Consider the following 24,043-nt stretch of genomic DNA (forward strand, 5'->3'; position numbering starts at 1 on the left):
AATAGTTGAAGATGTGTTGAGTTTATGACACATTAATTTTGTTGGAGTTATGAGGTTTGAGTTCTATTAACAGCCCTAAAGCCTTAAGGGTATGTGTAATATCCCAAGAATTTATTATCGAAGAAAAGAAATATTTGGAAAAATATTTTGTGCTTATTTATTGAAAAGGTTTTCATATGAAGGTAGTGAACGTCACTGCGAGTTCGTATCATTTTTCAGAGCTTAGATGAATTTTTAATGGAATTTACAAGCTGAACCAATGATGAAGTGCCATGTGTAAGCCAAGGTGTGGCTGATTTTTCCACGTGACAGTAGCTGGAGTTAGACAGCAAAGGGGCTGTTCTGATTAGGTTAGTGGCAATTTAACCACATGCCGAGTCATGATTGGACCCAAAGAAATAGGAGGTTGTAGGCGGTGTAAGTTTGGAATATATGATGCCTATATATATGAGTTTAGCATTAGATAGGAAGGGGGTTCTTTCTTACTCAACGAATAGAGTCGGGGAGAGAGAGAGAGACAAAGAGAGGTTGAACTGAATGTTTTGCTGAGAGGATTTATATTAGAACTCTCTCCCAATTTCTCGATGTCTTGATTGATAAAGGTGTTCTTGGTATCTCTTTCTTGTTCTAGCAACGAACAGGAGTTTGATTCCTGCTTTTGTCTACATCATCACTTCGGTGTCATTGATTCAATCGGCAGATTGCCATTCCTGTGTAAAGATTCTTTTATCATGTATAGTTTCATAGCTATTTGTATATTTCCTATTAGTTTTAAGGAATCCTAATCTTATACAGTATTAGACTTTCTACCGTAGACTAACCACTGTTATCAAAACTGGTTTTTTCTGCATATGTATGCGGCTAGGACTTCCATCTCCAGACTATATACGTGTATAGTTATTTGATTTTCTCTAGCTATGTGTGTCAAACGAAGCAGCATGTTGTATTAGATTATATGTATACAAATTGGTTCAATTTGTTGGAAATGAATGAGTTGTTTTATTAAATTAGAATTGGCCCAGTCTGTTGGAAGGGAAAATACAGGTGTATAATACACACACACACACACGTGTTATGTATAGCTTGATCAAATAAAGTATGCATTTAGAGTTGGAACTATATATATACAAGTCGGACAAAAGCTTTTGTATAACTTGAGGCTAAAGTATTTCGATGTGCTTTAACTATAATTGAATTTGAGGTATTATACAATATGCTTAGGTTGATAACGTGATACTTGTAAATAGGAATTACGAGATGAATTGGCATGTTTGACTATTACGTCACTTTGAGCAATGCTTTGGAATCCAGGTAGGGGAAATACGGCAGACCTTTACAGATATTGATGCTATTAAATTTCGTGAAGTACTATATTTGTGTTGGTTGATTAATGTGGTTGGACATTGTTTGGATTATTGCTTCAGTTCGTTGTTTACTTGTTAGTGCTACTAGAATGTTTTTCGTTGAGATATATTGTGACATGTGAAAGATGTAATAACGTTACTTGTGCATCACTCATGTGTCAATAGTGGTTGGAACTTTGTTGGTGAGAAAGGAATTTGGAAAGAGGGTAATGGAAATGATCTTTTGTGTAGTTGAGCCAAACTCTTAGTAGGTACCAGGTCTCAAGTGAGCCCACAGTGCACAGATTCTTTAAGGGTAATTCGGGACTGGCGACGAAGGGTTTTGGCAAGATGACTAACAAAAGGGGAAATTGGGATGATTGAGTTACATGGGGTTAATTTGTATATTAAAACATTCGAACCACCACTGCAAAGGTAAAATGCACGGTATGGGACATGCAGGTCCGTGTGTTTTATTATATAAATTAACGGGTAGAGATGAAGAGTATTGTATCGCACTCATGCATTGTTGATGATAATGATTTCGTACTTGATTACATGATTTTATTACACTTAATTTAATATTGTCAATTTATTGTGATAAGGTTATGTCCCTACTGAGCTGTTGAAGTTCACCCCTCTATTGTTATACAGGTTTACTAACTAAACTATCAAAAGGGTAGACGGGATGAGACGAAATAGATATGAGGCTAGAATTTGTATTTATTTATTTAGCTTTTTAAAGAATTATTGAGTTATTTTAAATAAGAAGAATTTTATTTTTCACTCCGTTATTTCAGTTTTATTATAATTAGTTAGCTTTTATCTCACATTTCGGATTCGGAATTATTTTTCCTATTGACCCCCGGTCCAGGGGCATGACAGTATCGCTGGTATTTTAAAACATTGTTTCCATGTTTTTGGGCTAAGCTTTAGTTGTTTATTTAAAAACTAGTGGAGTTCCTTGAAATATAATGAAAGTTTTTGTCTCTATATATAAAGTTCCCTATCTATTATATCTATTGTATTTTATAGTAAGTTTTTTTGGTAGTTTAAAATATTAAAATCATCAAAATAACTTTTTTCTTATCATGTGACTCGATAACAATCCTATTAGTTATCGTGTTGATCCGAAATCTATTATTTTTGTGTCGTTAACGGGTCGAGTAAGAAATTGCCATGGTCTAATCGGAACTAGATTTTGGGTTATGGGCTTTTGGGCTGAAACTTGAGATTTTTGGGCTGTGGGCTAAAATTTGGGCTTTTGGCCTGAAACTTTGTTTACCAATTTCATATCAATTGAAAATTAGGTTTTTTACCTCGTACCAATTGAAAGACCAATTCATTCATACCAAGCCAAATTGACATTCTGAAGTACCAAACTACTTAATTTCATACTTCTAATATAGTCTACTATCAAACTACTTAAATTCAACTTTCAACATGCGTGCAACCAAAATAAATATATTCATTTAGGTTCGGTTCGGCGGTTTGGGATTCCTGAACCATTGAATATGTAATTCTGAATCCTATACCATAAGGTTCGGGATCAATTCGGTATGGAGTCCTGAAAAGTATTATTGGTTTGAAAAAATTTTGGCATGGGATCGGAATTTTTTTGTTTAGTTTTGAGATTTTCGGGAAAAATATCTAGCCCTAAATACTAGGCCACCACATATGAAAAAGAGAGTTACAAATCAACAAAATAGTAGTCTCGGTCCTGAGTTAACGTCATTCAATTGTATGTGAAAGGGTTACAAGTGTTGTTGTACAGTCATAATTAGCAGGACTTGGTGCTTCGCAGAGTTCTGTTTTCTTGAAAGAATTCTTGTTCATCCTGTTATCTCTTCACTGAAACACTAACCAATTGTTGGGTTTGGCGCTACCTTTGTTGCCATTATGTTTATCGTGCTTACAAAAAAGAGAGCATAATATACATAAGTACTCTACTTGTTTATCTTGCTGTGTGGTTCAATTTTGGTGCGGTTTCAAAATGCCAAAACAGAAACCAAACCGTTTTCCTTCACTGCAGTTAGGTTTCAAACTGAAACCATTTCAAAAACTGCAACACCAAACTGTTCGGTGCGATTCGATTTAGTTCGTGTTTTAGTTTCGGTGTTTGGTTCCAATGCCCACTCCTACTTGAGGGCATTCTAACCTTTCAATTGGTGTGTGAAGAGGAAACCATTGTACCAAATGAACATCCATGGGATTGGGACTTCGGTGGGGAAGACAGCCGGGAAGGCTTGATTCTCGACTCTTTCTTTTTAAATTATGTTTAAACTGTTCGATTAATTTTAAAAATTTTGAATAGCCACATACTGTTAGTGCATATTGATTGTAATTGGCATTTTCCTAGCCTAAACCTTTTGGGTGCGTTTGTTGCGCCGGACTGTCTCGGACTGGACTAGCTGCCGGGACTAAGCTGGACTGGCTTAGACTGGACTAAGCTGGACTAACTTAGTGAAGCGTTTGGTGCAGTCTCGGACTAAGAAGCAGGATAAGAAAAACAGTACTGTTCACCAGATTTGTGTTTGCTTAGACTAGGACTACAAATTTTTGTCATTGTGTAATAGAGTAATGCTACAAATCTCATGATATGGGTTAATTGGAGCATATTTTTGCCATGTATATTATGAATCTTAAAAAAAATTGACAATTGTTTTGTTTCTATTACCTGCTAATAGAATTGGGTTTAATTTGCAAATGTAGCTTGATTTAAACTCTATCACCCAACAGAAGAAAAATAATAGTGGCCAATACATGCAACTTCAACAAATACAAGTACATAAGATCTCCATAATTTAGAAAATCCTAGTTAACATTAGTTAACATTAGCCAAAATAGATCTCCATAATTTACAAAATGGCTAGTTAACATAAGCCAAAATACTAGTGCAAAGCTAAGTTATAAGTCATAACATAAGACTGTATGATTAATAAAATACATCCATGTTAACGTTAATAAAATACATCCATGTTAACATTAGCCAAAATCCTCATCCGCTTGCGTTGTCTCTTAAAAGTCTTTGGACGAACACTTTCTTGAGTTCCGGTTTGATTGCCCTGAACACTCCCACATTTTTTGGTTTATCCAAAATAAGAGACAATGCATCAATTTGATCCATAGGAGAGAGACCCATTGCTTCAAGTTCATTAGCTATGTCAGTATGATCTGCAGTACCTTGAACTAAAGCTTCAGTTACCATTTGCATCCTCTTCCCACTTTCAACATAAAAATCTTTCAGTCCACTGATAATTGCCTCGGTTCCATCACTTGAACTTCCCACAGCTCTTTTCCTCTTTCTTTGGCTATTTTCAGATGGGGTGCTTTGTTGGCTTTGTTGGTTCATTGAAGAAACAAAATTATCACCTCCAATATCACTTTCACCAACATGATCATGACTTTGTTCCTCCACCATTTGAGCAGGGGTTTCGGCTACATTACCCGTAGCCCGATCTTTTCCAAATATATATGCAAATCTATCAAACAGTGGAAAAGGTTTGCTTCTCCATCCATCGGCTTCTTTATTTCTCTAAGATTATATCAACATAGCAAAACTAAAATTTAGCATGCGTATCAAATATAGGAGCAAGAATATAACTAATGCATAAATAAAATAGGATATGAACCTGCACATAAGTTTGCCATGCGTCATCACTGTCAACTTCAACGCACTTTTTGACATCATTCCATGCAAATCCACTTGTGTTTATCATGTCAACGACCATACTATATGTTTTTTTCCATTTCTTCAACTTGGACTCAATATGTGGATTTGCCTTTATATTTGAATGAGGACATAAAACATTGACAGCTTTTGCTATTTCAACCAAAGTACCTTGTTTGAAAGCACCGGTGTCACACCGTTGCTTCCGAGCAACAAAATCCTCAAGAACTCCTAGTAATACTTCTTCCTCAAATGCTTCCCATTTACGCCTTCTTCCTTTTGGCTCTTGAGTAGCATTCAAAATATTTTCGTTATCCATACCTAAACAAAAAATATTTTAATGAAGGAAAATACCATACAAATAATCAATTTGCATAATATCCAATCAACTTGCATAATATCCAATCAACTTGCATAATATCCAATTAATTTGCATACCATCCAATCATTGTGCTAATATCTAACAAATGCATGATAAAAAGGAATACTAAAATATTTTAATGAAGGAAAATACCATACAAATAATCAATTTGCATAATATCCAATCAACTTGCATAATATCCAATCAACTTGCATAATATCCAATTAATTTGCATACCATCCAATCATTGTGCTAATATCTAACAAATGCATGATAAAAAGGAATACTAAAATAAAATGTTATCATTAAAACATATAGCTAGTTCGGTTGCTGGTTCCTAATTGCTCTCCACTCATTATACATTTCCTCAGCCATATCATTCCTCATTGCAGTCCACTGGTCCGATGATTGAACACTACCAACATATTCACCTTCTTCTGTATTTTGTCCATCTTCTATTATTGGCAAATTCTCCATTGGATCTACTGACATCTCTTGCCTAATAAGATTGTGTAGTAGGCAACAAGCGGTAATTATTCGACCTTGTGTCCTTATCGGATAGAAAGATGGACTCCTTAGTATCGACCACCTTCCTTTTAGCAAGCCAAAACAGCGTTCAATTACATTCCTTGCCTTAGAATGCTTCATGTTAAAATATTCTTCCTTATTAGAAGGTGTTCGTCCCTCCCATTCAGATAAATGATAAGGTATTCCTCTATAGGGTGCAAGGAATCCTTCACCATTTGTATAACCACCATCTACAAGGTAATAACAACCTAATGAAAAAAAAAAACAGACCTTATTAGTGTTTTGTAGTTGACAAACAGAACTAAACCTAACTTAGAAAGTTGAGACTAAGTAATAGTCTTACCCGCTGGTACCTTAAAACCATTAGGCCTACTAATTGCATCATGTAGCACTCTAGAGTCTGATGCGGAACCCTCCCACCCCGGAAACACATATATGAACTGCATATCTCCTGAACACACACCTAACACATTAGTTGCGACTCGACCCTTTCTTGTTCGGTATCTTGGTTTGTCAATTTCAGGTACATGCACATCAATGTGTGTTCCATCCAATGCTCCCAAGCAATTCTTAAAAATAAAAAATAAAAAACTTTTTGTTAATTTATACAAAGGGAATGAAGAGTTAAAGCTTAAGGAAAATGAAAAATATTTCTCATCATACCTTAAAACATCGCCACCTAGCATCTGTAGAATCAATAGGCACAGGCTGTGGGACTTTTAGTAGGAAACCTTGTAATCGCAAAATTCCTTGCAATACGCTATTGAAATACCTACTTATAGTCTCTCCCGACCTATAAAATCTACCGCCAACACTACGATTCTTAGTATGATGTGCTAATATTTGTAAAGTCATACACACCTGTTCCTCTACAGACACCAAACCATCAGTTTTTACCCTCCCATCTTGACGAAGTAAGTCGCATAATATGCCAAAAGTCCTTCTATCCATTCTCAATTCGTTAACACATTCAGTATCAGTATTCCCTATTATACCATTCAGATAACACAAACTAATCTCTCGTCTAATAAGTGAACGGTTAGTCAATGTGGGTCGTTCAACATGTCTCTGTTTGCCACGTAGCATCATCACCACAAGAATCGTACAAATACAAATTGTTTCCAAATAAGACATCTCTAACAATAAGATCAATAAAAGCTTCCTTCGATCCATATCTATCCAAACAAAAACAAAAAACAAAAAACAAATTAACTAAATCATTAACCCGAGGCAACAAATATACATATGGCGTTGAAAAAAAAAAGTTTTCATTAACCCGAGGCATCATATTCAAAATGTTCTACTCTTATACATCTATAAACATGTGTCTAAGAACACTAGTATGAGGATTGCTATCATTGCTAGGCATTGCATGTGAAAAGGGAAATTAAAGGACACCTGTAATGCAGTAGCCTTAGCCTTAGCCTTCCGTTTATGCTCCTCTTCTCTGCAACCAACAACCACAACAAATTGCAATTCAGCATCAACCCCACACAATACAAAACATTCACATTGTATACACAGTACATACATACACACTGCAAACACAGTACATACATACACTGCATACACTACACACACACTGCATACATACACACTGCAAACACAGTACATACATACACACACTACATACACTGCATACACTACACACACTACATACACTACACACACACACTGCATACACTACACACACACCCTGCAAGTACACACACAGTGCATACATACATACACACACTGCATACACCCTGCATACACACACACTGCATACACAGTACACAAACACACACACTGTATACACATTGCACACACAGTACACAAACACACACACACTACATACACTACACTTACACACACACTGCATACACTACACACACACCCTGCATACACACTGCACACACACACACTCACACTCACACACTGCACACACACACACACTACATACACTACACTTACACACACACTGCATACACTACACACACACCCTGCATACACACTGCACACACACACACTCACACTCACACACTGCACACACACACACACACTACATACACTACACTTACACACACACTGCATACACTACACACACACCCTGCATACACACTGCACACACACACACAAACTGCATACACACTCACACACACACTGCACACACACACGCACACACTGCATACACACACACACACTGCACACACACTCACACACTGAACACAGTCACACACACACACACACTGGACACACACATACACACACTGCATATATACACACACACACAAACTGCACACACACACTGCATACACACACAAATTGCACACACACACAAACTGCACACACACACACTGCATACACACACAAACTGCACACACACACAAACTGCACACACACACACTACATACACACACACACTGCACACACACTCACACTCACACACACTCACACTCACACACACTCACACTCACACACTGAACACAGTGACACACACACACACACGGGGACAGAGTGCAACACACTCTTACCCTCACACACACACTCTGTTTTTATACTCACACACACACACTGCATACATACTTGCATACACACACACTGCACACACACACACACACTGCACACACACACACTGCACACACACACACACACTGCATACATACTGCATACATACACACACACACACTGCGCACACACACACACTGCACACACTGCATAGACACACACACACTGCACACACTGCATAGACACACACACACTGCATACACACTCACACACACACTGCACACACACACACAAACTGCATACACACTCACACACACACTGCACACACACACACACTGCACACACACACACACACTGCATACATACTGCATACATACACACACACACACACACTGCACACACACACACACTGCACACACACACACACACTGCATACATACTGCATACATACACACACACACACACACTGCGCACACACACACACACTGCACACACTGCATAGACACACACACATTGCACACACTGCATAGACACACACACACTGCATACACACTCACACACACACTGCACACACACACACAAACTGCATACACACTCACACACACACTGCACACACACACACACACACACTGCATACACACACACACTGCACACACACTCACACACACTCACACTCACACTCACACTCACACACAAACACACACACACTCACACTCACACACAAACACACACACACACACTGCACACTTACACTTACACTCACACTCACACTCACACTCACACTCACACTTACACACACACTGCATACATACTGCATACATACACACACACACTGCATACATACTACATACATACACACACACACACAAACTGCACACACACACACTGCATACACACACACACACTGCACACACACTCACACTCACACACTGAACACAGTCACACACACACACACACTGGACACACACATACACACACACACAAACTGCACACACACACTGCATACACACACAAATTGCACACACACACAAACTGCACACACACACACTGCATACACACACAAACTGCACACACACACAAACTGCACACACACACACACTACATACACACACACACTGCACACACACTCACACTCACACACACTCACACTCACACACTGAACACAGTGACACACACACACACGGGGACAGAGTGCAACACACTCTTACCCTCACACACACACTCTGTTTTTATACTCACACACACACACTGCATACATACTTGCATACACACACACTGCACACACACACACACACTGCACACACACACACACTGCATACATACTGCATACATACACACACACACACACACTGCGCCCACACACACACACTGCACACATTGCATAGACACACACACACTGCACACACTGCATAGACACACACACACTGCATACACACTCACACACACACTGCACACACACACACACACTGCACACACACACACACACTGCATACACACACACACTGCACACACACTCACACTCACACACACTCACACTCACACTTACACTCACACTCACACTTACACTCACACTCACACACAAACACACACACACACACAAACACTTACACTCACACTCACACTCACACACACATTTTACACACACAACTCACACACATACACACAAAAACAGATTACACACACACACGGACATATTACACACACATTTTACACACACAACTCACACACACACACTGCAAATAACACAGGTTACACACACACACACACGGATAGATTACACACACATTTTACACACACAACTCACACACACACAGATATTACACAGGTTACACAGATTACATACACACACACACACACAAACACACTCACACACACACAAACACACAGACAAATTTTTTTCGGTACACACAAACACACACACAGAGAGCACACACCTGAGACTAATCTCAATTTCATCTTATGAAAACCCCAAATTCTAATCTCAATTTCACCTAAATAACAAAACCCTAATTTGTTCAATTGCAAATCCACTTGTATATTATGAATTTCTCAAACCCAAAACAACAAAATCAAATAAACCTCAGTTAATATCACAAACAAATCCACACAAATCGACGAAAAAAAATCCAAGATTCGAAGCTTACCGACTAGAGGCAGATGACAGCGACCAGATGCAAGGACGACGATGAGCGTGAGGACGATGTGGGAGCACGGCAAGGACGACGACGAGGGCAGACGCAGAGATGAGGACGATGTGGGATGTGAGATGTGGGAAGACGCGGTTTCTCTGGCTTACGAGTCCGCCCGAATTTGGGATCCCTCGTGAAGAACGGCTAAGCCCCCCCTTAGTCCTAGCGAATCCCACCTAAGCTCATTAAAGCTAATCCCGGTACCCACCAAACACTGGACTATAGTCTAGTCCAGTCCAGTCCCAGCGAATCCTGTCAAACAAACGTGCCCTTTATGTATAAGTTGAGTTTTAGTTATTAGGATTGGTTTTACTCAAGTTATTGGATGTTAGGATTCGTTGTACTCAAGCAATTAGATGTTATGATTGGTTCTACTCAAGCTATCGAAGATCAAGCTCAACCGATGATCACTATTCTACTGTAACTAAGTCACGAGTTCACTTTTAGAATGGTAAGTAATTGGTTCTTATTCGAATTAAGCTAATTAAGTTATTTTCGAAGTTCTGTTCTAAAACCTCTTCCGAGAACTTGTATTGAGAAGGATTTCCTGCAGAGCTGCAGTATTATATTAGCTTTCCTTTTCTGACCTAGAATTGAGGTGTGGATTATAAGTGACTGGTCCCTATGGAGAAAAGTCGTGAAGCGAGAATGTCATCGGAGTGAAAGACCACGTAGCGGTTGTCTAAGTCTTGGGAGTCTTGGAGGGTGTCCTTGCGTGCTAGGCTTAGGTTGTGTCATGGTGCTTGCGTACACTGGTTGTGTGCTCAAGGATCGTTATGTACTATAATTTTTTTTTTCCGCATTTTATTTATGTGCGTAACAAGATTGATATGCGCTTTCAATCTTGTCTGATTATTTTTTTTGCATTCGCTCATTGCACTTGTTTTCCATTTCCTTTGCATACCTGATCAACGTGATTAATAATTAAAGTTTGTGATAATTGGATTAAACCCATTCACCCCGTCGAGGCTTTGTGTTGCAACTTATTGCGTTTTCACATATGTATTTTTTTTATTCATTTTTAATTAGTAGATTAATATTTTAACATATTTATAACATAAAGTCAACACCAAAGTTGCAAACCTTGTAAAACACAGTAGCCAAACTGGCTAAATTAAAAACCCAATCACCAAACATACATGGCTTGTTTTATTAATACCCCACATTTTGTTAACTACACCCCACATACTTAATACATCCCACATTTACTTTTTAAATCAAAAATTTTCTTAACACACCCCCACGTATTTTCCAATACTACCCCCTCACACCTCACACCTCACATTTCACACACCCTACATCTCACATCTCACACACCCCACAATCATCAACTAATTAACCACACATCAAACTCTTCATCTCTTTCAAACAAAAGAATAATCCACATTTTAAAGACAAGAAAGATGAATTAAATTGTTGTATAAAATCTCCATCTTACCATTTGATTTATAAACATCCATCAAATTTTCTTGAACAATCGCGTTGGATTCTAAGAAGCCTGATGGACAAATGGTAGGAATTGTTTTTATAAGGTCACGTTGGATTCTCTAGTTTTCTTCCTATTTCTTGAATTCCAATTAGAGCAAGGCTTTACAAAAAGTCAAATTTTTATTCCATTATTTAAATAATTTCTTGAATGTGAAAATCAACAAATGAACGAGGAGCATAACTAGATTTTTTGTTCCGTTCATCAAAAGATATATTTTCTTCAACTTGTTTGTGTTTTTATGGTTTTGTTCTACAATGGATAGAGCAGCTATGAGGGTTCGAATAGTCATTTCATATTAGAGTTGCAAGTTGTTATTTATCCAGATACAAGAGAAATTTATATATATAATGATGCTTAATGACGTGTCAATAACAACTCCCAAAAAAAAAAAAAAAAAAAAAAAAAAAGGAGAAGGGACAACCGGCCAAAATAGAGAGCATCGTCAAGCCGGCCAGCTAATCTATTTCATAGGTTATTGATTGTTCAACATATTAGTACTACCATTATTTCTTATTCCATTATTTATTGTTAAAAGGTTTTGGATGGTCGTGGAAAGAGATCTAGACTTCAACAAGCACCCAATATGCAGATTCTTGTTGACAGTCGGCTTATTTTCTGCTTATTAACTAAGCTCCTTCACATTACACGAACACCATCAGCGAACAGCCACGGTCTCCTGTGGAACTCCGTTCAACGACGCTGCCGGGTGAACCTTATCTTTGCTGCTGGACATTTTCTGCTTCTCTGTACCTGCAACTGCTGCTGATTCCTGACTTGGTTGTTTTTCAGCTTGTACTGCCGGATATGATCTTCCACTCAAACGGACAAGATCCTTGATGGTCGATATGAGTTCATTATCCTTGATCAAAGCCTCCATTGTCACATGTACACCTGAGAACGCAATATACGGAATTGAAACCACAAATTCAAGATGCATTTTGTCATCTCTGAAACAAGTGAACATCCAAAATATAAACAACGAAAAGAAAAGGCAAGGCCAACTTAGTGGCAAATTGAATCTTGAAAACATAATCTTCACATACGGTATCTCCAATAGTGTTTGGGATTTGTGGGGTCATTGATCGTCTCCTCTTTTGCAGGGCGTGTTGTGTATTCTTCTTTCAACGCTAACAAATCCTATCGAGTGCAGAATTCATGAGGAAGGATCCAAAATAATTAACATACCATTGTATACTGTAGTATTATATGGTATGACTTGTTATGGAGGAACCAAATTTTCAAAATGTCTTGCGTTGTGCTTTCCAAGGTGTATCAAACTCCAATTGAGAACACACAAAAGACACATTAAAATGTCCAGCACAGTACCTGAAGCGGAAAAATGGCCCACATTGATGGTGCTTCAACATGTTGCCTTAAGATGAAATGTGCAATCTCTGGAACACATCGAGCAGGTGGTGACATGTCAGACCCCACCACATTCTTAAAATATCGCTGCCTTCTTTCTTCATCTTCTTCCCACCAAGCACGCAAGGTTGAGCAGTCATGGCATGACGGAGCACATACCTAAATGCAGTTATATGAATTAACAACATTTCAATGAAAGTTGAGATCTTGAGCCATGTGACCAAATTTTCTTTATACAAAATCTCAATAAACTTATGCTTTAAACAGAAATAACAGAAATTCCAAGCTTTCTATAGGGTTAAAGTTTTTACAAAAACTACAACAGGATCAAGTTAATTTGTTCCCCATTCACTCTTTCAAGAGATGATTTTCTGAGTGGCATTTTCTCTAAAAAGATGAGGAAATTAATCTATTTCTAGGAACTTAATCCTTAGGAAGCAAATCGATGAAGCATGATCTTTCCATCATTATGAAGGCGATAAATATGACCCATTATCTTACTGTCATATAGCCATATTGAGAAGGAATACCAAACTCCAAATCAGGTTCACTGGGCATGCGCTGAATGCGTAAACCTATTAATCCTAGTTCTTGCATCACCTGCATCCAAAACCAATCACAAAATAAGAAATCAATAAAAACAAGGAGGGCCAACAAATATCGAAATCAGGCTGAAGTTTATAGTGGTCGTGTGAGTTGGGAAAGGCTGAGCAAACATACAGGATGAACACAAGAAGGAATAAGCCCCAGATCTTCCCCACAGGCAAGCATATCTGATGAGTTAAGCAGAGCAGGTAACGTTTTCAAAGCATTCTCCCGCCAAAGATTTTCTTGCCGGTGGAAGTAGTAATCATAGTATAATCTTTTCAATACGTTTTTGCTGTATCACACAAAAACTGATAAGAAAATACATATGATGGAAGTAAATCAGCACAAACCGACAAGAGGTGAGAGGGGGGAACTCTTTTGTAACAATGAACAGAAGAAAACCAAATGACTTGATTTTAAAAAAGGGAACTTTAACGAAAAGCTTCCGGTACTGTTCACTTTAACGAAAAACTACATTTTTACACTAAAAAGTCAATCATGGTACTATTCACTTTACCCTTTATTTTGTCCTTATTGTTAAAACTTAAGAGTTTTGAAGCTCTTTTCATTAGTGGTTCTCCTACCAAATTCTTCTCCATCAAGATAATATGACCAAATAAGCTAATCTCATGTTCCCAAACCAGAAACTTTTCGAAGTACCTGTGGTCGTCCAAATCATTAAAACTTGGTGTATCTTCAAGATTGAAACGAGGATAGAAATTCCTTGGATTTTCTGGATCTCTGATGAGAACTATGTTCTGCAATAACAATTACATAAAATATTAACCAACGAACAGCAGTACCAGTGGCAATCCCTTTAAAATACTTGGGAAACACACGAAAAGCTTCTAGCATATGTCTAGAAGAATCCAGTTTTCTTGTTTTCATTTTGTAGAATCATTTTCTAGAAACAGGTTTGCAACACTTACAGACCCTAAAAGTTCTGAGAAGTACATTAGAATTGTGTTCATTCATCCAATGTAATTATGTTAACTCAACTTAACTGACTAATAACAAGCCTAACTGATAATGCTGACATAACATTGACATGGTAAGTCACTAGCCTTATATTATTAGCATTTGCTACCTGTATAAGATCAAAGGAACATCAGTCTAGAAAACAGTGTGAAACTCTTTGATAGGAAAGCAACCTGTATAAGATCAAAGAGTTCATGCCGTATCTTCTCTTCATCCTGCAACAGAGACCTTTCTGCAAATGATTTCAGCTTGGAAGCAATTTTTTTCTGAGTGTTGCAGTCCTCCTTAAACTGATAATCAAGAATGGGAAAGAAAAAATGTTCTTGAATACAAAGTTTAATTCCGTGGTCGACTACAACAGAAAATACAAGAAGTAATGGACACTGAAGAAAAATACTAGAAGTAATGATCATACAAAGGACTGAAGTAGGAGTGTTGGATTTCACAGCCTGAAGTTTATCTATGGTTCAAATTGTTTAAAACTAACTTTTTAACCAGCCCAAATCTCCATGCTTTCAAAATGTAGCTGTACAATAGAATGAACATAATTACTGCCCCACATCCCAACAGTTTAAGCTTTTGGCAGAAGTGGTAAAAGAACAAACTTTATCATGACATCAAGGCAAGAGGCCATGAGTTGGAATCCCTACAATAGCACGCTCCCACTATAAATTCAATTCCATAAGTTTAAGCTCTAATGGTGGAGAGAGAGGCACATGTGAGGAGTGTTAGAATATAAAAGTATTGTTAGCCTACATCCTAACAGCTTCAAATTTGGGAATAGAGGTAATCAAACACTCTTTATCAACAATATCGATGACGTTGTCCATATTTCTTCAGGTGCATCTACAGGGCATACAAAGTTCAGAATAGGGAAGAAATCTCATCCGAGATCATGAGTGAGTGATTAATGGTTATTAATGAAAATGCAGATAAAAATCTCCAAGATTAACCAATAATTTTCACCTCATAGCGGTTCTTCTGATATTCATTTAGAAAATTTGAGGCAATAAAAGTCCATGAAGCTCCAAATTTATCCTGAAACAAGAAAGTAAAATTTATAGAACACAAAAGGGATCGATAAAGACAAGAATAAAAGACAACAAAGCTTACAAAAGTAAGATAAAATCATAAAGGTAATCATAGTTCAGCTGCAAATCTGCAATAAGTTGATAATAAATTAGGAGAAGTAAATTATAGATGACTAGGAAGACTTGGTTACCTGTAAATATTCCTGCAGAATATATGGGCGACTCAAGCGATCAAAATCCCATATGCCCTCTCTTTCAAGTTCCTCCTACAACAGAAGGATTAATTTTTGTGAACTAACTTTGAAAATGAAGAAAAATTAATCCTTGATAACAAGTCACAATGTTGTAGCCATTGTCTCATCTTGCCAAATGATATTTGACTAACAAGTCTACCTGACTTAGTGGAATGGAAGGTCGAAATTTCCCAACAAGACCAGTCATGGCATGTTCTGGGAGCTCCCAGATACGAAAGAAACCCAAAATGTGATCAATTCTGTAAGCGGTAAAGTATTTTGCCATCTGTCATATAAAACATAGAAAGATATTTATCTAAAATGCAAGCAACAAACAAAGGTACAATAAAGAAGGAATAATAGGGAAATCTAGCAAGAAAAACCTGTGTCAAACGAGCACGCCACCATGCATAGTTGTCTTTCGACATCTCCTCCCAATTGTAGGTAGGGAAACCCCAATTCTGCCCATTTTTATCAAAATAATCTGGAGGAGCTCCAGTGGATGTGTTCATGCGGAACAAATTTGGATTGACCCACGTATCCACACTGTTTCTGTCAACACCAATAGGTAGATCTCCTTTCAATATTACACCTTTCCTTCTTGCATAATCTGCAGCTTCTGAGAGCTGCCATTCATGAAATCACCAAAGAAATCAACAATGGATGCCACGGTGAAATTGGATATCTAACAGAACGTGCAGATGTTGCTAATAGTTAGAATAAATACTACTTACTTGTCCATACAAATGAAATTGGACATAATAATGGAAGCAGATTATGTCATAGTGACAGCTGTCTTTGGAGCTGAGTTTCTCTAGCTGTCAGAAAGAGAAAGCCGAATGTTGGAGCTTTAATATTATAATATCTATATAATCAGAACTCAAATTTTGAACTAATTAGCAATATATATGAAAGGTAGTACCACACAGTTGACAAAGGAAAAAAAAAGTCCAATTCCCAGTTTAACACAAAGAAGGGTGATCACCTTTTCTTTTGAAAAATGAGAAAACCGACCCCATTGACTGTGATCTGATGTTTCAAAGAAGTCCCGTAAAAAACAGAAGGCCGCATAGGGTTTTAGCCAATCCTATAACCAATGATCAATAGAGAAAATCTTAGCACTTCAAGTTGAAAAGGGAAGCCGAAAACTTCTAAAATAAGCAAATATTATTATAATAGCAAGAAAAAGAGTTAAAACTATGTAACCTGATTCTCAGAAAAAAAATTCTGGAAGGAACTGGAGTTAAGAATCAAATCCTTCTCTTGAGCAAATACTTTATTCGCAATAGAAAGTTTGGTAGTCAAGGTAGCCTCATAATCAACATCCTACACAGATGCAAACTAAAATATGTTAACTTCAAAATCACTTTGTATACTTAGTGTTATTTAGAGATCATCGTACTTATGTCCATGAAATTTGTTAATAATATTTTCATGTCATCAAGAAAAAACAGAACTACCAAAGATTTCCAACCTTTGGGTGAAACAGATGGTCCTCAACAGTCATGTGCTATTTTTGAGGTAACCTGATTACATCTAAATATTCACACTCCAATACATATAAATATTCACACTCCAATACATAAGAATGTCATCTTTTCATTTTCAGAACAAAGGATAACATTTAGCGGCAAAAAGAAAAACATAAAAGAAAGGAAATAATAAATAAATAACAATTTGTTTGTCATCATTAGATAATCTTTTATGATTCTCATGTCCAGAGTGGACCCTACACGATTTGGATGAAAAACATATTTTTCGAATAAGAATTTGTGATCATTGTCTTTCATCAGACAAAGTTCTTGTTTAGAACAATAAATGGATTTAACTTTAGCCTGGACTGCATTGCTACTACATGGTTCCATGTTTGGTGCAGTATAGGTTTTTCCACTTTGATGTAATAATGTTTGGAAACGCAGACCCATGTTTCCGTAAGACAACAAACCATAAGAGCTTAAGGCATTGGGAAATAGGTAAACAATGTATATCAACCAAACACTCTCCTTCACATGACATGGAGCCACATCCAGCACGTGGTGAGGCAGACAAATGCAGACACATAAAAACAGATTAATACAGAGTCTACAGACCACCTGCACCTTGAAATTAGCTAGGCAGAACCTCCTGTGACTAGAGATCATATTAAATCCGTGGGTACAACTGATCCTCCAGAAACTGGCTTGCAAGTTATCAGTGATACATAATGAATATTAGGAATTAAGGTTAATGGTTGATTATCAGGCATCTTTCCAAAATTATGGTATAATTCATAGAGTTGATTACTAGAGGAATTTATGTCCTGGAACTCTATAAAAAAATGTAGTACTTCCATTCGAAACTGAAATGCAAGTGTTTCTCTTTTTAAACATGGTAGTAGGGTAACGCTGGAGACCTAAACCACTACCACCCTTACCCTTCTTTGACCATAAAAAGGAAAAATAAAAAAAAGAAGAAAACATACTTCTTTTTTGTTACTGTTCCATAGGTTCCATTAATCTTCTTGCCCAGATCTCGTGTCATTTCTCTTCTTACTCAGGTTCTCATCTCATGTCTTTCTTCTCATGGATGAAAAGACACAGAACAAGGATTCTGCCTTATTCTACTTTTATGACTAGTGCGAATACCTTCAATGGGTCAGAGTTGACTAGGGTTTCCTAAAACCTCATAAAATGCTTTTGACTCTCTTTGAAACAAGCTATGATTCAAAACTGGGTCTTCTGCCCATCCTAAAATCTTGTGGTCTTTAATAGGGTTATTTCCATTTTGCTATCTGGAAGTTTAACCGTTTTCAGCCTTTACCACCTATAGTTTTTTTCTTGACATTTTTCATATACAAACTTTTGTTTGAGGACAGATTATACCTTCAGCCTTGTCATCAAGAGGTATTGACATGGCAGTAGATGGACCCGCAAATCGATGAGAAACAATAAAAGAAACTATAAAAAGTTATTAAATTAATAAATAAAAATCGAAAAAATAGGAAAAATAAAAAATGGTTTATCTTGTAGTGGTTGTCAATCAAAATAAGCCTCTTAATAGACGTTCAGGAAAACAAGCCTCTTAATAGTTGAATTGTAATTATTTTGTGCCAAACTTGTACCTTCCCCTACTTGTTCAAAGATAATACCATCACTAATGAACAGAGAAGGCCTCTTGCACGAAATGTTTTTCAAATTTCAAAGTCTGGTCCAGCTTGCCTACTAATGTACTAGTCATTCATAGTTAGAATAGTAAACTCATTAATGTGATGTAATGATATGCAAGAAATAAATATAATCTTGTAAGGAACTACCTTTCCATCCAATTGTTCTTTTGCCTTCTCAATCTCGAGCTATAAGAAAGAAAACGAAGGAAAAAAATCAGGAATCAAGTGATAATAATGAAAAAACGAAGGAAAAATCAGGAATCAAGTGACAATTTAGCATCCTTCATAGGAAAGCATAATAATTACTCAAGTTTGTCTTATTATACAAGTAAAAAAAAATAATTATAAGGATCACCTTGATATCCGAAGACATACTTTCTGAAAGTTCCTGTACTCTCAGGTATAAAGGATGCAATGCAAATACAGAAAGTGAGCTGCATGATGAAGAAATGAAAGCCAAACTTTGAATGAGATGAAACTTTCAAAATAATAACATGAGTATCATAGAAAAAAACAATGCAATTTTGATGTGCATTTTAGTCAGCGAACAATGAACAGAATACAACAAGGTGGTTTTGTAATCGAAAAAATATGAAGATAAAAAGGGTAGTTTTGTACTCTATTGGACCGGAGGGAGAGAGAAAAGGATCAGGACGAGGGGAAGGTGGGGAGAAATGAGAGCGTTTTCATTTTTTGGTTGGGAGGGAGTTTAAAGTGGAAAGGTAAGGTGAAGAGTCGTCTCAATTTGTTCTTGATCCTTCTTATCCTCCAACAAACCCCACTTGAAACGAGGTATATCTGCTAACTTATATCTACACTTTTTTTCCCCTTCCTTACCACTTCTCCTTTCTTTATGCCAACCAAGAAAAGAGATAATAACATCCTTTCCTGATTGCTTTACTCTTCCCATGTAATTTCCCCATCCATTTTTCCAATTATCCACCCTCCCTTCCTTAGATCAAATTGGTGTACCGTTCAGGCCCTCAGGGAGCTAGAGAAGATGAAACCACCAGATGGAAATTACTTTTCCAAGGCAATTGCTATTCAATACAACAAGAAAGCTTTTCCCATTTATGATATTGGATTTAATGTTTAGATAATAATCAGAGACATAGGAACTTAAGACTGCACATATTATCCAGCTAAAAGTGGCAAACAACCGAAATTGTCTCCCTACAAAATTTCAAGCCAGTTTTATGCATCAAACTTTGATTTAGCTTCTATAAATAGCCAATGGCATCAAGACAAAAACGTTATAGTAATATGATAATGAGGTGTCAACATACCTGTAGGGGTATGAATCCCACCACATTCCATGCACTGATGTATCATTAATAGGTAAAAGCTGAACCAAATGAAAGCCAGAATCTGCAGCCCAGTCAACAACTAATTTCAGGTCAAGAAACTCTCCAACTCCAAGATCATTTTCTGATCTAACAGAAAACATTGGGATTGCAACACCAGCACCCCGCCAAGGCATTTCCTAACATCATCAATCCAAAAAACAATGATCAACAGAGGAACACTTGCGCTACAACACGTGCTTATATATTTTCTCCATTATGCAACTGAATGTTTACTTAATCATAATTCAGGGTAAGTAGGAGTTCACTAGCTTACTCGCAACATGCCATCTGAAAGAAAAATGTATCTCGGTTGAGTTTTTGAGGAGTCAAGAACAAGGTCACGGTTTGGACCATTTTCTGGAGAAAAGTTTCCTGCGTTGCCATATTTGCAATACTTATATGTGGACCATCTGTTAAGGAAGAAAGAGAGGGATGGTCTAACAATAACCATAACACATTAAAATTTAATGATAAGGATAAGGTCAAATTGTCCAAGATAAAGCTTTGACAAGGATATCTTATAGGGAAATCACTCTTCGGCAAAACACAGTCAGCATGCCAAATGGATTCACCAGCGTAGCTTAGTTTAAGCCCATTCTGAACATTCCACTGTCCCAACTTTGAGGTGTTACCAATAATAAATATCTGCAACAGTTTTGACGAAAAATAAAAAACTGCAATAATCAAGCTTGGATATCTTTCAGGTAGTAACCCCACCTTGATTGAAAAAAATTATATTTTTAGCAAGCATGGTTGCAGATAAGTATGAACAATTGACTAGAGAATAAGGGGCAGTTACCGCTGTTTCTTCTTCTATGTTTGGACAGCTGATTTTGAAATGGACAAGAACAGAATCTGTCAATGGGAAGGCACATATCACATGATTTAGCTAAAGAAGAGAATATGAAAATGTAATATTACATGAGCAGTAACCATAATCTTCAATTCGAGTACAATTACCATCCTGGTCCAAAGTGTTTTGGATGACTCCAGGAGGTACTTCAATGTCCAAACTGAATTTCGAATCAAAGATGACGTCTTTGAACGCACTTCTAAAAGGAAGTGAATCGGCACCCACCTGGATTTGAACAGAGCTTTTAGATCAAGTTGTTGATGAACCTAACATTACTCTGCATGTTATGTTCTAACAACTGGAGGAAAGCAGCTATGTGGAAGATAATATTATTAAAAATAAATAGAAATACTACTCAGTTCTAACATGGCATCTAAAGTTTTTAATTAAAGCTTAAAAGGCTAGAGGCCAAATTTTGATTAAAAGAAAGCAAAGAAACCAAACACAAAAAACACTAAGATTAAGAAACCACAATTTCTGGTGGAATGTTGCAAGATTCCGAATTTGTTCTATCTTTTTCTTTATTCAATCACAGTCACAGCGACTGAACGAATCATATCACAAAAAGAAAGCAATTACTATAACATTCCCAATATCCTATACCATCCAATGGCTAACTCTTACTGTGTCAATCATAAAAAATACAAAAATTAAAAATTAAAAAAAAACCAGAATCAGGCAATAAAAGTAAAAGGGATTATTAAGTTAATGGTAAACAAAAATTATTAATAACCGAAAAGGTCGAGAAAGAAAGAAAGAAAGAGACCTGCCAAAGGTCATGAAGCTCCACTGCCTCTCCATCTTGGATCCCCTCAGGCAATAATACTTTACGCTTATCTCCCATTTCCCATCTCAGAACGTTTCGCTTCTCATCGACGACATAGTAAGTGTAGTCACATTTGAAGCCACTTGGAACAGAGATGTTCCCAAACCATATGAGCTCCTTCCCATGGTGGACAGGGCTCAGTTGCAGACCCTTTTTGATATTCCATGAACCAAGCACCGGCTCGGAGCCGCACACCAGCAGGCTTTGACCCCACTCAGTGTAATACGGTATCCTGAAGCTCACATTCACCGGCTTACAACTACTATACTTGCTGCTGCTTCCGGACAACAATCCCAATTCCACCATTTTCTTTTTCTTCAAAAACTGATCGGACCCAGATCTCAAGTTTCTATCAGTTTCTGGTCCTGCGCAATTGAGAAATGAGTAATTAAGAAGCATGAACAAATCACAAACAATAATAATGGTCAGAAAAGAAAAAAGCAGTGAAATTTACGAAACCCAGAAGGGGAATTCCATTCCACTGTTTGTTTCCCGAGAAAATTAAGACAAACCCAAATCAAAACCAAGAAAATCAAAACAGAGCTTCACTCACATGAACCGAAAGCTTTTGGTTCCTTTGTTCCGAGTCGGTTGGCTCGCTCGTTTTATCATATCAAAACACGAGTAAAAGCAACAGTGGCCAACCAATACAATCAGATGCAAAACAGATTGAAAATATCAGAGATGGTCATTTGTTTGATTCGAAAAAAACAAAAAGCAGATTTCTTTTTCCCTTTCTATGAATTGAATTAAACACAGATTTATTTACATATTATTTTTGGAGAATGAGGAGGAAATGCAACGCAAAGCTGATCTCACGGGAGAGTGACACTTGACAGTTGGTTCCGAGGAGAGAGAGAGAGAGACTTGAGATCACACCCTTTCTCTCTACATTTAACTTTGCAAACCAAGGACTTTTTCCAATCGTAATTTCTGGCTGCACAAAAAATGGATATATCATATGCTGCTGTCTTTTAGAACTCTAATAGCCGTACAATATATTTCTTCCTTTTCAAAAACAAAATAGATTAAAAACTAAATTCACTCAACTCAACCACGTGATTGATGAAACAGTCTCATTCACGACAAAGTTTTCCCTTTAGTGATTTTCATAATTTCATACATCAAGCTTTTTTAGGCTTATTATATTAACACTTATACATTGTTGAATACATCCTACATTCTTAATAAACTCTACATTTGCTTTTTCAATTAAAATTTGTCTTAATACATCCTCACATAATTTTCCATAAGCGCCCTCACACTCCACACTCAACATAAACCTTACATTTTCTCCATTCATCCCACTTTTCTTCATACACCTCACACTCTTCACAATGATTTCGTTCTTTTCTTTATTTATTTATTTTTTTAGTCTGTGCTATGTACCGTTCAAAATTATTCATGTCATACAAGTATTTTCTTATTGCTACAGAGGATTCAAATAGAGGAAAGTAGAAGCTGCTTGGGGAACCTTACAAAAGTGAAAGGACATAAGTTTCGACACAATAGAGAGGGTTAAGAGCATATAGATGTAGAGCAATCTGTTTGAATTTTTTTTCTTAACCTTTTTTCCATCTAATCAACATTGATTTGCGAGGGGCTGTATCT

The 24,043-nt window shown here is 37.1% G+C and overlaps 2 protein-coding genes across 3 annotated transcripts; both read right to left on the minus strand.

The window, feature by feature from the left end:
* Positions 1-4,093: 4,093 nt before the first annotated feature.
* Positions 4,094-10,853, minus strand: LOC126592038 (protein ANTAGONIST OF LIKE HETEROCHROMATIN PROTEIN 1-like). 2 transcript variants are annotated; one of them, XM_050257799.1, is made up of 5 exons: positions 10,534-10,853; positions 7,301-7,349; positions 6,566-7,077; positions 6,246-6,471; positions 5,543-6,150 (listed from the first exon to the last, which is right to left on the minus strand). In XM_050257799.1, the coding sequence occupies exons 3-5, from the start codon at positions 7,073-7,075 to the stop codon at positions 5,693-5,695; spliced, it is 1,194 nt and encodes a 397-aa protein (XP_050113756.1). In that variant the 5' UTR covers positions 7,076-7,077; positions 7,301-7,349; positions 10,534-10,853; the 3' UTR covers positions 5,543-5,692. The 2 variants fall into 2 exon arrangements, with proteins under 2 accessions (XP_050113757.1, XP_050113756.1); XM_050257800.1 differs by lacking the exons at positions 5,543-6,150; positions 6,246-6,471; positions 6,566-7,077 and adding exons at positions 4,094-4,878; positions 4,976-5,334.
* A 1,628-nt stretch (positions 10,854-12,481) lies between these two features.
* Positions 12,482-23,353, minus strand: LOC126592032 (4-alpha-glucanotransferase DPE2). Its single transcript, XM_050257786.1, has 23 exons — positions 22,986-23,353; positions 22,373-22,797; positions 21,714-21,831; positions 21,553-21,608; positions 21,267-21,398; positions 21,028-21,150; positions 20,694-20,890; positions 19,763-19,841; positions 19,555-19,593; positions 17,469-17,588; positions 17,248-17,349; positions 16,997-17,080; positions 16,646-16,888; positions 16,423-16,548; positions 16,221-16,295; positions 15,965-16,036; positions 15,172-15,288; positions 14,681-14,778; positions 14,153-14,312; positions 13,934-14,032; positions 13,394-13,591; positions 13,111-13,204; positions 12,482-12,958 (listed from the first exon to the last, which is right to left on the minus strand). The coding sequence occupies exons 2-23, from the start codon at positions 22,736-22,738 to the stop codon at positions 12,723-12,725; spliced, it is 2,934 nt and encodes a 977-aa protein (XP_050113743.1). The 5' UTR covers positions 22,739-22,797; positions 22,986-23,353; the 3' UTR covers positions 12,482-12,722.
* Positions 23,354-24,043: the final 690 nt, after the last annotated feature.

Source organism: Malus sylvestris, chromosome 12 (genome assembly GCF_916048215.2).
Source record: "Malus sylvestris chromosome 12, drMalSylv7.2, whole genome shotgun sequence".
NCBI lineage: Eukaryota > Viridiplantae > Streptophyta > Magnoliopsida > Rosales > Rosaceae > Malus > Malus sylvestris.